At 43.1% G+C, this 14,734-nt stretch overlaps 1 protein-coding gene across 2 annotated transcripts in view; it reads right to left on the bottom strand.

Annotated features, from left to right (window-relative positions):
- Positions 1 to 12,740, bottom strand: part of RBM20 (RNA binding motif protein 20) — a 125,198-nt gene extending 112,458 nt beyond the window's left edge. The window contains exons 1-3 of one of the 2 annotated variants that reach the window (XM_065672223.1): positions 12,268 to 12,740; positions 11,956 to 12,136; positions 6,579 to 6,738 (exon numbers count right to left, since the gene is read on the bottom strand). In XM_065672223.1, coding sequence (XP_065528295.1) covers positions 6,579 to 6,634 — 56 coding nt within the window. In that variant the 5' untranslated portion in view covers positions 6,635 to 6,738; positions 11,956 to 12,136; positions 12,268 to 12,740. Of the gene's footprint in view, positions 1 to 6,578; positions 6,739 to 11,567; positions 11,593 to 11,955; positions 12,137 to 12,267 lie in introns of those variants that run through there. The other variant, XM_065672224.1, reaches the window with a different exon arrangement.
- Between the last annotated feature and the right edge of the window lie 1,994 nt (positions 12,741 to 14,734).

The raw sequence follows: 14,734 nt of genomic DNA, 5'->3' as shown, positions 1-14,734 counted from the left end.
CTGACTAAGATCTTTCTTAGGTTCGTGCCTGAACCTGTTTCTCTACGACCTGAAATTTAATCTCTTGTGAATTCAATACCCTAAAAGTAACCCTCTATAAAATTAATATCTAATCAACCCTCCGTTATCAGGGAAAGAGGGGTCTGGAAAAACTGAAAGATAGAAAACCAAGATAATACCAGTACTTCGGGACCAGGGTTGGCCTGTTCCCAAGTGTTGTGCCTCTTCATGATTGTCCTGCTCGGTTAAGCTGCAAAGTGTAGAACCAGCTTAGATACCACTGCGTGTGCAATATGGCTTATTCCCAAAATGGATAAGGCAGACAGAAATAATGGAGAATAAACTCTGGGTTTTATTGTTCCTACAGTGCACAGGAATTTTAATTCAGGTTTATGAAGTGTGATCTCGATAGTGATGTAGATAGTCTTGTGATGGTTTTGCAAGAAGCAATAGTCATTAAAATACAGAAATGATTTCATAAAGAATAAGATGTCAGCTCTTAAATAGGATTGAAGTAACGTAAGTATCCAGTTGCAGGAATAAAAGACTTCATCTAGGAAGAATGGCAACATCGTACTCCTTAGCACACTGCGGAGGGAGGCAGGAAAGAGCTCTCTTACTCGACTCTAAAACTAATGAAGGAAAATAGCTATAAATTACAGAAAAAAAGATGAAAAAACACTTCAGGCCTGGCAGATCATGATTATTAGCACATTAGCTTTTCCCAGGTTATGCTGAGCCCTGTTTCTGGAGCTTGCTGTGCATGTTCACTTGCTCTCTCCGATCATTGTTTGGATAAAGAAGCTGGAGACTGAAGCAGAAATTTCCAGTGCCTGGGTATATGGAATCTGCCTCCTGGGTAAGTCTCTGTTTGCTTTTATGAGCTTCTGGTATCAGCTGCTCCTGAGAAATGTTTCAGTCAGCACCCCTTCTCACTTGTTCTTTCTGCTGGTTTTCTTTTCACTGGGTGTGAGTGGAAACACTTGGCCACAACTGGTAGGTTCTCTTGCAGTCACTCTTGCTTTGCTTTTTGCTGCACCTGTGTGAGCACCACTGCCCATGCCTGCATGCCAGTTGGAATGGTGGTGCTCAGAAACACTCAGGGCACGTTTACAAAGGACCAGGTAAAATTCAGCATAGGCAAGCAGGTTGATTTATAAACAAACAAAAATATGACCTGACATTTGAAAGTACCAGAAAATTTCTTAATGGTTGGAAAGAAAATAAGAGGGGAGACCTTGTGCTTTAAAAGGTATTTGTCTATAGAGCTGATGCTTTTACAGGGGAACGGCACCACGTGAAAAATTTGACTAAATTTAGGTTGGAAGCACAATAACCACCCCGTGAACAATCAGAAAATGAAGCTTATGAATGATGCACCAGCCTTGTCCCAGATCTGCAAAGGAAGAAAGACAAAACTCAGGAGCTGGACTGACCGCTGCAGTGATGATCATAGACCTTCGAGATCCTAGCAGATCGAGATGCAAAAGGAGACAAGCTAGCAGACACTCAGCCATGGAGAGCTGAGACTTTCAAATATGTGGCAGCAAATACTGCAAGATTTTAGTCCTGATGCAGAACAACATGGAATAAATTAATGTTGTCCTTTCGCATTTACTATGAAGAGCTCAGCACCTCAGGCCGGTGACAGTATAATCCTCAATTCACATATTGTAAATTTAGAAAACATTGGAATGTGCAACTGATCATACCTAGGATGTTTACACATGGTGTTTGATCCCAAAATACTGCCTTATGTCATTAATGGCTTGTGTCATGCTCCTTTCTAGCTTCAGAAATGGCAAATGTTTACCATTTTAACTACATTAGCCAGTTGCTTAAAGAAAAGCAAAAAGGAATCAAAGAAAGCATAACGGGCACAGTAAAAAAAGAATGTTAAATTGCTCTGAACAACTGTGCTTTAAAAAAAATCCTTGATGTTACTTTTGGCTCTTGAGATAACCAAACTGTGCATGTTAATAGCCCAACTTATCTTTCCATGCCTTCACTATTGCATACTTCAAGTTCATATCATGGCATTAGTGGTCTGTTTCCAGTCATCCTCACTTCTGGTTCTCATCCTTCATGACCCCAGAAGCACAAGAGAATTTACAATAATAACTTATTTAAGTTTTTTACCCACACACCACACCCCACCCCACCCCACTTTCAAGTGCATATGTGCTTATACTGGGGATGACTTCTTCTCATCCCTAAAGCTGCAGGTAATAACTACTACCCCTTTACTATTAGTGAATATAACCGTAATTATCACATTTAGTACAGCTTTTACTTCAGTCATTTTTAATTTTTAAGCATATTAGATTAGAAATATGCAGCCCTTAGAAAGCTTAATTTATCAAGCCTTTAAATACTAATTCTTCATGTGCATGCAAGTTCTATGGATATATGCATAGCCAGAGGCAAAGTCTAAACCCTAATAGTTTCTTTCCCCAGGGAAAAATGCTGATTTATTGCAAAACTCCTAAGTACCAATTGATAGAGATGAATGCTACCAGCGCTCAAGGACAAACTGAACAAAATTTACAATGCAAAGTAGGGCCATTTAAATTTTATATAAAGACAACTGATCTTTAAAAGGATGCCAAAGGAGCACAGAACCAAACACTGCGCAACCTTATGCACCTACAACTGATGTTTGGCCATTGTGATTTTATCATCTTGTAGAGTATACTAATTTCATTGTAAAAGTCCCACGTGGATTTTGCTGCAAGTCATTTAAGTATAAAATCAAACCCCTCTTCGCTTGGAGACAAACTTAGTTGTTGATAGTTCTTGTACACTGCTACTGCTGCTGAACAGCACTGGGGACTAATTTAAAGTCCATTTAAATTATAACCCATTTAAATGTCCATTTAAATTATTAATCTATTTAAATGACCATTTAAAGCATCTGGGGTTTGAAACAAGAAAGAAGAGTGGGTAGTTATCAAGAAAACCTTGTATTTCCTTAAGAAGTACAGTCCATAGGGGTTTTGGGCTTGCTGTGCTGCCTCCAACACAAAATCAAGTTTTTTTTAATGATTATTTTTATGATGAAAATTTTCTCAGATCCACACATTTGAAACATCTGGTAACCGAAGGAGTTATCGTACCTAAGCTCTGCTTTGGTGTCCTGAGAGCCTAGCATGTGATGGGCAATAGGAAAAGATAACCATCACCAAAAGTAGCCAGGGATGAGAGACCTATCCGTGTCAGGGAGGCTGGTCTGGACTAAAGTGACCGACACATGCTGATCTGCTCTGTGGCAAACAGATCTATTCCTGGGACCCCTCACTTGTGAAGGATGTTCTGCAGGGCTGAGTTTTTGACAGGCCACTTGTCCGGGGCCCGTCTGCTGGCGTGACCTGCCTAGGTGCTCTGACTGGGGGAAGGTGCAAAGCCCGCTCAGCGCCAACGCCAGAGCTGCACTGCCTCCTGACGGAGCGAGGGAGAGCTCCTTCCCCCTTGTCTGCTGACAAATTGCACAGCTGTGGTGTTACATGTCAGCACTTGCATCGCAGATCTCCAGAGACAAACCAGGAATGTTCTGCATGCCAGACAGTGGCACTGAGCCATTACATTGAGACAACCTTCTTGAGGGAACCGTGGGCCCTGGGTGAACCAGAAGAGTGGGGAATCCACTGACGTGCTGTCCCGCAGCTGTGTAATGCGAGGCAGCCTACAGCAGCAAGGCCAGCTCTGCAGTTGAAAGAGATGCGTGCAGAAGTGTACTAAATCCATGCAGCATTTGCTGTGAAGATGCTACACTGATTTGAAACAACTCGTGTGGCATTTAGACAAGGTAGGTGAGACTGCATGCCCCTCAAGTCTGAGGTATGCTTTCAACATTTGTGGTGAGCCTGAAGTTATTTGGTGATGTTTAGCATCATCTGGAATGCTTCCAGTGGAAAACATGATCTTGCTGACCTGGAATCTGAGTTGGCTCCTGTGATCTATACATTTGGAGTAAGACTCAACAGACAGATTCACGTTGACACTTAATGCAGAAGACTCTGAAGTTACCTGAAAGGATCTGCTCACCTGTTGAGGTCATCTTCTAACATTAGCCTTTCGACTCAGAACCTCCAGTTCTTGCTGTTTGACTGAGCTACCACAGCTGCTAATCTTTCACCAGATCCTTCCCCTTCAGAAAAGCTAAAAGGGCTTTTAAACATTCCGTTCATATTCCTACTGGGAATCTGAAGAACATCCACTGGATTGTAGAAATAGATTTTGTAAATAAGTATCATAAGGGCTGAAAAATAACAAAGCAGTCTTGAGAGACAGGCAATTATGGGGGGAAAAAAACCCAAAACATTATTTTATGTAGGAAAAAAAAGTAATCATTATTATCTGCGTTAACAGATCCGTTTGTTGAAACATCTAACATCTAGGATAGGGAAACAATCAGAATGTAAAGACATCTGACTTGAACTCTGGAGGGATTCTGCTGTGTTACTTCCGAGTTTAGTAGCAAGCTTACCTTTTTCCTTATCAGCACAGAAAGGGCATAGAAAAAGAACAGCAAGGACAAATAAAACCAAACATGAGTTGAAGAGCAATGAGTTATAGTCACAGATAACACAGCAAAAGCTTCACCATCTCAGATAACATTCATAAAAGAAAACCAGTGACACGCTGTAAGTGAGGCTACAAGAAGATGGATGCGCAGCTTCTTGGAAGACTTCTCTCCCAGCTGGCATGAGTAGTTTGCTGTCAAACTAGAAAAGCGTATCATTTGGGAATCTGTAAGAGTTAAGTCCTTTTCCTATGTTGTTATTTGACAGCCTGGGTAACGGAACAGATCACACATCCGAAATCTGCATGTGGGGTAAAGTTTTGTAGGAAAACTGGAGCAGAGGAAGAGTTTTCAGGATGATTTGGAGAGATCAGAGGAACAGTCTGCAAAACACAGGATTCAGCTGAGTGAGAACAGGTGCTAAGTCCCATACTTAGGAAGGGAAAATATTGTCTGGGAAAGTACAGGATGTGGAATGACTAGACGGATAGCAGTTGTTCTGAATAGGATGTGGGGAATATTACAAGGGATCACAGCTGAACATCAATCGAAAGCCTACAAAAGAAGAGCCACAAAACCAAAAAAAAGGATGATGGAAAGGGTATTGTTTAGTCTAGAAATGAGAAGACTGAAGGCAAAAAATAACCTTTAAAGAACAATGGAATATTTTTTGGATACGCAGTGTGAAGAAGATGGAAGAAAGCAGGCTTAAATCACAGCAACAGAAGTTCAGATTAAGCCTCCTCATGGCAAATGAGAGTGTGTGGGATTTTGAAGCCTCTGACACCAGCAGTTTTAAAATTAGGTTACATAAAATATCTGGCAGGAATGATTTAACCAGTCCACCTTTCAGGCAGGAGGATAAATTAGATCACTCCGAAATGTCCCATTTTCCACGATCACAGGAGCAAACAGACTCCGGGGTGGCAATGAAATACACAAGATCCCTTGGAAAGCAAGAAGTGCAAAAGTTTCTATAACTTCTGTAGTTTGCAGGCTCCAGCAATTCTTCACAGTCCTTACAAGGCCATGGTCCAGGAGGTTTTAAGGTGGCCAAAAGTTTATGTTAATAAATGGCACAACCACACACCTAAAGAGAGTCTTGAAAATGGGAGACAGAGGGAGAGAGACAGAAGCAGAGATCATGCAATCATGTAGAATATTAGGATTTGTACCTAGTAAGAAGGTAAATCATGGGGCGTCTAAGAAATGCATCCCTCTCCCAGACACAGAAGCCACCACAGGCACAGGCCTTTTACAGACAGCAAGATTTCACACATGGAACATGCCTTAAATTCAGCTCCATCCAGAGCCTAATGAACACTTAGTTTACCTGATGCTTAAGTGTGAATTATTACATATTTTAGCTAATAGGCTGTATCTGTTCAAGCAAGAGCCCTAAAGAAGCCACAGCTCCCCATACAAAGTACTGTCATGTCAGGATACTCTGCACCTAAAAAAGAATCCTGTCTGAACAGTGTCAGATGCTTTAATCCACCCATAAACCCAGCCCCTTTCCCTCCACTGTTAAAAAAAGACGTGATGAGAATGTGGCTGGTAATCCTGGGGTGAAAGAAGCGACTTAAACCTACCCATCAGTCACAGTCCACAAAGCTTTTACTTGGACTGCCCTTGGCTGTGATAACACATCATTACAATCTTCCAAACATTACACACATTTAATCCATAATGCAACAACACCATACAGTCCATAAACAGACTGAAGCAAAGCCATTGGATTAGCTCAGTCTCAGGATTCAGGCAGAAACAAAAACACCCTTCAGTCAGGGAAAGTCCTTACCTGAAATCACGTATGAAATTAATTGGGATTTCCAGAAATGTTCAGTTATAAAACTGGAAAAACACACAGTGCTGTCCTTGAACCAAGAAATACACAATCCATTTCAGGCACTGAGAGCTCCATTACTTTAATAGCTTACAAGGAAACTGATTAGGTTGTAGATACAATAGATAGGCTTTTCCACTTTTTTTCTTTAACTGGGCACCTGCAGGATGAAGATCTATAACAAAGACAAAGCAGCTTTTATAGCCATACCTTTCCTCTTCTTTGTTTTCCCCTTTCCACTTCTCTTTCTGTAGAGAACTTGACATTTCACACTTTTTCCCAGTAAGCAGATCAATTGCTGAAGTAATGCAGCCTCAGGCAAACTTGTCAATCAGCGCCTGTTGAACTCTGCCCATGAGAAAGGTAACTCCTGAAAGAACGGACAGAATGACACCATTCGTATTCGCTTTTCTCCCAGTCTCAATCGCGTCCTTACCCTCCCAGTTTCAAAAGTGACACTAAAACTGTGAGCAGCAGCACAGACGTTGCAGGCAATGTCACATGAGAGAAGCAAGGAAAGTTCTCGGGACCCCTGTGATATAAACAAAAGCCAGTGATAAGGACAGGCAGAGGGAAGGTGAGACAGGCACTGATGGAAAAAATAATCCTGAATAGTCACAGTTTGATAAGATTATAAATAATTAAAAATAGGAACCAGTCCAGAGGAGGCCACGAGGATGATCAGGGGACTGGAGCACCTCCCGTATGAAGATAGGCTGAGAAAGTTGTGGCTGTTCAGCCTGGAGAAAAGAAGGCTGCGTGGAGACCTCATAGCAGCCTTCCAGTACCTGAAGGGGGCCTATAGGGATCCTGGGGAGGGACTCTTCATCAGGGGCTGTAGTGACAGGACAAGGGGTAATGGGTTAAAACTTAAACAGGGGAAGTTTAGATTGGATATAAGGAAGAATTCCTTTCCTGTTAGGGTGGTGAGGCACTGGAATCGGTTGCCCAGGGAGGTTGTGAATGCTCCATCCCTGGTAGTGTTCAAGGCCAGGTTGGACAGAGCCTTGGGTGGGATGGTTTAGTGTGAGGTGCCCCTGCCCATGGCAGGGGTGTTGGAACTGGATGATCTTAAGGTCCTTTCCAATCCTAACTATTCTATGATTCTATGATTCTCAATGTTAGGAAAATTCAAACTCCTCTGCATTTTCAGAGCATGAATTTGAACTGCGGGTTTCCATCTCTCCAAAGATACCCTAATTACCAGCCATCTTCTGAGTTTCTGGGACTGGTCTTTTTAGTTTTGTATCAAAGCTACTTTAGTTAAATAAACACACAAAAGACAAAGCAACAGGAATTCAATTCATATACCTGCCACCTCTCCCTAAGTCTGACGTCTGTTGGAGCTTGCACACTATCAGAGATTATTTTGGTTTGGAATGAACATGTGAGTGTAAACCAAATCCTTCAGTTCTCAAAATGTTCTCCTAGAAGCTGATTTTTGGGTCAAGCTGAGTGAAAATGGAGTTTGGCCCATGACCAGAGGCAGCTCTTTGGCTGCAGGATTTGCTCCCAGCTGACCTTTCTGAAGGTCTCCTTTCCTAGGACGTCATTACAGGACAATGTATTATTTGATTCACACTGTGAAAAACAACTTCCTAGGCTTTGCATCAAGAAATTCAGCACCTCCACACTGTGGAGAAGAGACACGAAGAAGGCAGGAGATAAAACTGCTCTTCTTTTATTTGCTTTTCCAGGGCATATTATGGAGTAGGAGAAGCAATGTTGGGGGGAAAACAGGTTTGCCAGTACAGAACAAGCACGCAGCCCTCTTAGATACAAATGGGTGAGCTTGCTCAGCATGGCTTATCTGATACACCCTATCTGCTTCAGCATCAACAGCAAGCACACAAGTCAGCCACAACCCTTCCTAGAAGGCTGTAAGGGCAAAAGGCATATGGGATTTGTAGGCAGTGGGAACTACAGCCACTCATCTTCCGCAGCACACCAAGCTGTAGGCACCTGGTATCCCATCCCAGGGAGCTGGAATGAGGTAAGGAGATACAACCACTCTTAGTCTTTTTCCTACTTGAGGTTCAGTGGAGTCATCTCTAGAGGTACATCAGTATTAGGCAATGAGTTCCCCAGAAATCCTACTTTGCTGGCACAGATCATGATGCTCAAACTATTAAATATTGCAGTCTGATAGCATATATTTATCCTTCCTCCTCAACTGTATTCTCCAAGAAATCTCTTCAGCTCTGTTATTGATGTAGATAGGAAAAGCCAAATGCCCCAGTGAACTTCTGATTGATCTTTCATTAATTTAGCTATGTTGGGCTTGCAGCCATTACCACAGCCTGGAAGACAACATTTGCTAGATATGTTAAAGAGAGCTGGCACCAGCCTCACTGAGTAGCCTCAGGCAACCCAGGGGAATGTCAGTGAAGTTTTACCTAGCAACAAAATCTCTTTAAAGAGGAGATTAAAAATATTCAGAAATTAGTGGTTCCTTTTCCGTCCTCTGTGAATAAAAACTTGGAAAAAATGCAATCTCTGTGTTGAATTTCCTTAAATTCCAGCTTTCTTTTCTCGTAATTCTTCTGGCTTAGTTACTAATGCTACGTAAAAAAGTTTTTTCTGAGTCATCTGAATAATCTCTCTTTTTCCCCCATAGGACTTAGCTGAGCCATCAGTGACTCAGGTGGTGGTGATCTATACCCAGCCTGTGCTGAGTGGCTTCAGCAGAGCTGCTGATGCTCATCCTGTCTTCCCAAACCACAACTGCTGCTGCTGGTTAAGGCCATGCAAAGCCCAGGGATGTGAGCCCATCTACTGCTGATGGAGCAGCCTCCCTGCTGGGTGCTCTGAAGGGCCATTCCAGCCAAGGAACCCAGAGCAACGTAAGGATGTGTACATCTATGTTTCTTGAACTAGGTCAGACAGATAAAGCTCCATCCCACAAGACACTCTCCATCTCCTGTAGCTTGCAGAGCCTTCTTGGCAGCACCAAGACACTGCTAGAGCTTATGAGAGGTTAGAGCAGCCAGAAGGACCCAGCCCAGTGCATCTGGGGGTGTAGCACTCACCAGAGGCCTCCATCACCTCAGGGAAATGGCCCCAGTTACATGAGTTACAGACAGCTCTGCCATTACCCAGGCAATGAGAACCCTTTTCAAGGGAGCATCCACATGGCTGGCTGACAGCACACAGTAAATGATACTGGAAATTGGTTAACAGTGACATATTGTTCCACTGAGGAATCTGCTTCATTATTCCAGTTGGTGGTGAGTTTATACTCTGAAACAGGAGGATTAGTGGCCCCTGACATTTTATCCAGCTAATCTGACTACAGATGCTGTCCTTATTATCCTAAATGCCTAATCCTCATTTTCAAAATGTTTTTCAATTGCCTTGACAGCATCCTACAACTATAAGCACCACAGGTTAAATAGGAATTACTTGTTCTACATTAGCAGCTCATAATCCACTTCTGAAAAGAGCCTCAAAGAGTGAGGCTTTGTGAAGAACCTTTCATGCTCTCCCCACTTTGAGCAATCCCATCACAATATCTGGTCCCCATCCTGGTTATGGCTCAGGGCAAATTAAGAAACTTGCGGTAAACCTGGGTATTGAAACCAAGGGCTCATCTAGAGCTTATTTAAGTCAACAGAAATCTTTCCCATTGACTTCAATTGACTTCTGAGCAGGTTCCGAGTCTTGGGGAGCTGCCCTCGCTGTGACAGCATGCTTTTTATACTGCTCGTTTTATTCACCTATCAGATTTCTTCCAGCAATACTTTCCAAATTAAATTGCCTCAGGGTATAAGGGAACATTTCAGAGAGATGAGGGACTGTATCCTGTTCTCATTGAAAACCACTGTGACTTAGATACCCATCTGTAATTGTGCCATTTTAAACTTTGCCCTTAACCAAGCCAGACCTTTGTCTTTCCCCATTTTTCTCTCTTCTGTGGATGACTTCTGCTGTCTTTTCTGATGCATAACGGGAACATGTCCTAGCACAGTGGACAGCAGACATCATGGTGAGACTGATGCACAGGAAATCTATCCCATAGCATACAGTCACAGGAAAAATATTCATTAAGAACGGGTGAAATTGTTCATTAGTTTAGTTGAGATGTGCTCCTCCAGTTTCATTCTCTGATCCCAGTAGTACACAAAAAAAAGCTGGAATGCTGCCATGACAAAATAGGCCTATCATGTTCCAGTGGCTTTAATATGGGTCAGAACTTCTAATCGAGCAATATTAATTTATTTCAGTATTCCCTGGAGAAACCCAGGGTGATTTTACACAGCTCCTTCTAGCTGTTTAAACAAAGAAGAAATGGAAGGACATCCACTGTGATGTATTTTCTCTGCATAGATCAGGGGGGAAATTGGATACGCATGACACACATTCATTTAGTCCTCACTTCCCTTTGATGATTAGGGCTGAATTCTCATTCTGGTGTGTGGGGATTTGTGCGTGTCACTCCAAACAACAAGTGTCATACATCTAAGTCCAAATGTAGCTTTCTAAGAGTGAAGCTTAGAGACACAAAACTCCAGTGCACGTGGCCAAAATAGAATATCATCATTGCATGCAAGCAATATTTATGCTCTGAAGTTAAAGCTTGAGTCTCATAGAGACCAGAATCTGTAATTAAGATCCATTACCTAACTTTGGTGAAAAAGCAGATTGGAAAGACTTGCAGGCATCAACTTAATTAAACCTATAGCAATTGATTAGCCATATCAAAACATCTGTTACTAGGTCCTTTGCACACTATTATGAATAACCTCAATAATGAGGTGTGACCAATTGTTTTATTGTGTGAGCACTGTGGCCTCAGCAGAGGAAGGCTGAAGAGGCATAGCTACTGCTCAAACTGTCTGCAGTGACATGATAGGTCTGTGGAACCAAGGGATGGAATTTAATTTGTTTAGAAATACAGCCTTTTTACAGACCATGAGAATCAGACACAGGAGCCACTGTTTTTCACACACAGTCCCTTTACCCTTCAGGACTACCTGACATTCACTAGAAGAATGAAGTTTTCTAAACAAAAGCTAATGGAAGGATGAAAAAAAGGCTTTAAAATGGATTACAAAGCTTTGCAATCACTGTTGGCAAACCCAGAGATGATTTGAAAGGCTACTACTATGGCGTAATATTTTCCAGTTTTCATGTAGTCCCAATGTCAAGTGATACAAGCAATAAAGCTCTCCTCCCTTCCCCCGTAAGAGTATTCCATACATCACATTGTGAGCAAGCTTTATTTTTGGACTGTGATGAACACCTCACAGGATCAGGCCAGTAGCGAGGCACCAAGCACGTGGCAGTGATACATCACATGGATTCAAAACCAACTGCCTTCCACCGCTGCAGCACCGGCTGCACGCACTGAAACAGCTGCAGAATTAGAAATACAGCACAATCGTGATGCTCTTTAAAACCCAAAGGAACATATTCTTAACTAAATAATCACACTGTACTCAGATACTAAACATCTGGAGGGTCTGTTTTAAAACTGGATGTGTAGCACCCCGTAAGGTCTCAGCACCAGAGTAGGGATTTGATCCCAAGGAACCGATACGAGTGCTTGCAAACACACACGCGCATTGTGAGAACGGGAAAGACTGACCTTGAACGTGTCAAGCTGTACCCAGCAAGAGACAGGTGGCAACAGCAAGCAACTACAGCTTCTCAGCAGCCTCTGCTTAGTCTGCAGATAACCATCCTTGTCTGGACTCAGGAGAGGGTGCCAATACACTCAGAACATGAAACGTCTCAGTCTTCTCTGTACATGTATATAAAGCGTAAATCTGGAGAAGAAATAAAAGCAATAGAATCATGGTTTTGTTGTTGTTTCCAAGGTTCATGTCTGGCCATTGAAGAAAACAAAGCAATTCCACTCGAAACAATGCTACAGCTCTGTTTCAGCTGGGAAACTTACATTGCTTGAGGAAAATGAGAGAAGAGCAAAGGTTTTCAATAGGCATTGTCATGCAGGAGGAGTGAGTCAGAGGAAACATTCTTGTTTGTTATTCCTCAGCAGAGTTCAGACTTCTTAATTTCAGGCACAAACCTTTGCAGTGGAAGCTCCAGAGGAGTCCTGTGCCAGCAGGAGGCCTGGGTTGCAGTACACTGAGAAAACTAAATCCGATAATCCTCACACAAAATTTCCATGCTGGAGCATTTCATATTGTAATTTCCAGCAAACATGGATAAACCCTTGCTGGAAGGATAACACAAAACAAACCCATTCCCACTGGACAGGCTCTTTGAGCTTTGATTCCACATAGCAGACTGCAGAATGCCCTCGGGGAAGCTGTTTTTTGGGCATCTTCACTGAATATTCCAGAAGAATTTGAGAGGAAGCTGCAATACTAACATCCTATGCACAAAGGCAAGTGATGGGCAAGCCTTCAAAGTCATGGCAAATGTACTGTCCAGCTGGAAGTCTTCCCACAGGCTGTCCTCAACCTGTGTTTGCTCTCTCACATCCCAGACTGTTTTCCTGACAGACCAGGCATCAGGTGGGTGATCTTTTCCTCTGTCACCATCCCAGCTCTAGGGGGGTGGTGACAGCTCTTACAAGACAGGACTTGCTGCTATAAATGGGACTCCTTTAAATGAATGCTGGATGACTAGGCTTAAAACTCTCTCGGATAATCCATGATATGATTTTTCACTAGGGCACAGGTTGTGGTGCTGTTATAAGGACATCAATTTTGGTGCACAGAAGGTTAAAACAAACAGAACACCCAAATCCCCAATGCCATCTCAGATATACTCTAATAGGGATCCCACCAACACACATGATTTATGGACCATGGATATTGTTAAAGCTTTACTGTAGAGAACTGTTAACCGCCATGAGTTTTATTTGGCTTTAAAAGTGGTTTTTAAGGAGCTTGTCTTTTAGTTCATATAGCATGGTGTGAAAATTTGGAAACAACTTAGCCTTTCAAACCAGTTATTGATACACCCTGCGCAGTTTCTGTGTTGATTTCTTACTCTCGTTCTCCTCAGTTTGTACACTTAGATGGGTAAGAAGGCACATTTTGTATGGGTTATTACACTCACAGGGGTTGAAAGCACTTGGCCTACAGCCTGTATCTCACTGCATGCCCAAGGCCTCTGATAATCCTGAAATACACTGAGCATTGAATCTTGTTGCTTCACTAGAGATGTATTTTCTCAGTGTGCCTTACAAAAATCCTTCAAGGCATCCAGTAGTTGTGTGGTAACCACTCAAGCCAAGTGGAGAAGGACCAGTAAACTGGACTGGAGTAGACTTTATGGGCAAAACTCAGGCACGTTTGCTTGCAGCTGATTTTTACTGCAAATAGTTTCCCTCTTCGGGGTTCCTTCCCTAAAAAACCTATGACCCAGATCAACCTATAGAAATTACAGAAGAGCTGAGCTTCCCATGAAGCAAGTTTACCGATGACACCAAGCTGTGTGTTCCGGTTGATATGCTGGAGGGAAGGGATGCCATCCAGAGGGACCTCAACACGCTTGTGAGGTGGGCTAATGCCAAGCTTATGAAGTTCAACCACGACAAGTGCAAGGTCCTACACCTGGGTCGGAGCAATCCCAGGCACAGCTACAGGTTGGGCAGAGAAGAGATTCAGAGCGGCCCTGCAGAGAAGGACTTGGGGGTGCTGGTTGATGAGAAAATGAACATGAGCCGGCTGCAGTGTGTGCTCGCAGCCCAGAAAGCCAACCGTATCCTGGGCTGCATCAAAAGGAGCGTGACCAGCAGGTCGAAGGAGGTGATCCTGCCCCTCTACTCTGCTCTTGTGAGACCTCACCTGGAGCATTGTGTGCAGTTCTGGTGTCCTCAACATAAAAAGGACATGGAACTGCGGGAACAAGTCCAGAGGAGGGCCACGAGGATGATCAGGGGACTGGAGCAGCTCCTGTATGAAGACAGGCTGAGGAAGTTGGGGCTGTTCAGCCTGGAGAAAAGAAGGCTGCGTGGAGACCTCATAGCAGCCTTCCAGTACCTGAAGGGGGCCTACAAAGATGCGGGGAAGGGACTCTTCACTAGGGACTGTAGTGACAGGACAAGGGGTAATGGGTTGAAACTTAAACAGGGAAAGTTTAGGTTGGATATAAGGAGGAAATTCCTTTCCTGTTAGGGTGGTGAGGCACTGGAATGGGTTGCCCAGGGAGGTTGTGAGTGCTCCATCCCTGGCAGTGTTCAAGGCCAGGTTGGATGAAGCCTTGTGTGGGATGGTTTAGTGTGAGGTGTCCCTGCCCATAGCAGGGCGGTTGGAACTAGATGATCTTATGGTCCTTTCCAGTCCTAACTATTCTATGACTCTATTTAAACACTTCCACACGGCTTACTGTGTGCTCCTTCACCTTGTGTCAGTTCCTGATCTGTGAAAGCATTTCTTTTACTTTAAATA

Source organism: Lathamus discolor, chromosome 3, assembly GCF_037157495.1.
Source record: "Lathamus discolor isolate bLatDis1 chromosome 3, bLatDis1.hap1, whole genome shotgun sequence".
Lineage (NCBI taxonomy): Eukaryota > Metazoa > Chordata > Aves > Psittaciformes > Psittacidae > Lathamus > Lathamus discolor.
The sequence above is the reverse complement of the archived record's forward strand: the minus strand, read 5'-3'. Positions and strand labels throughout refer to the sequence as shown.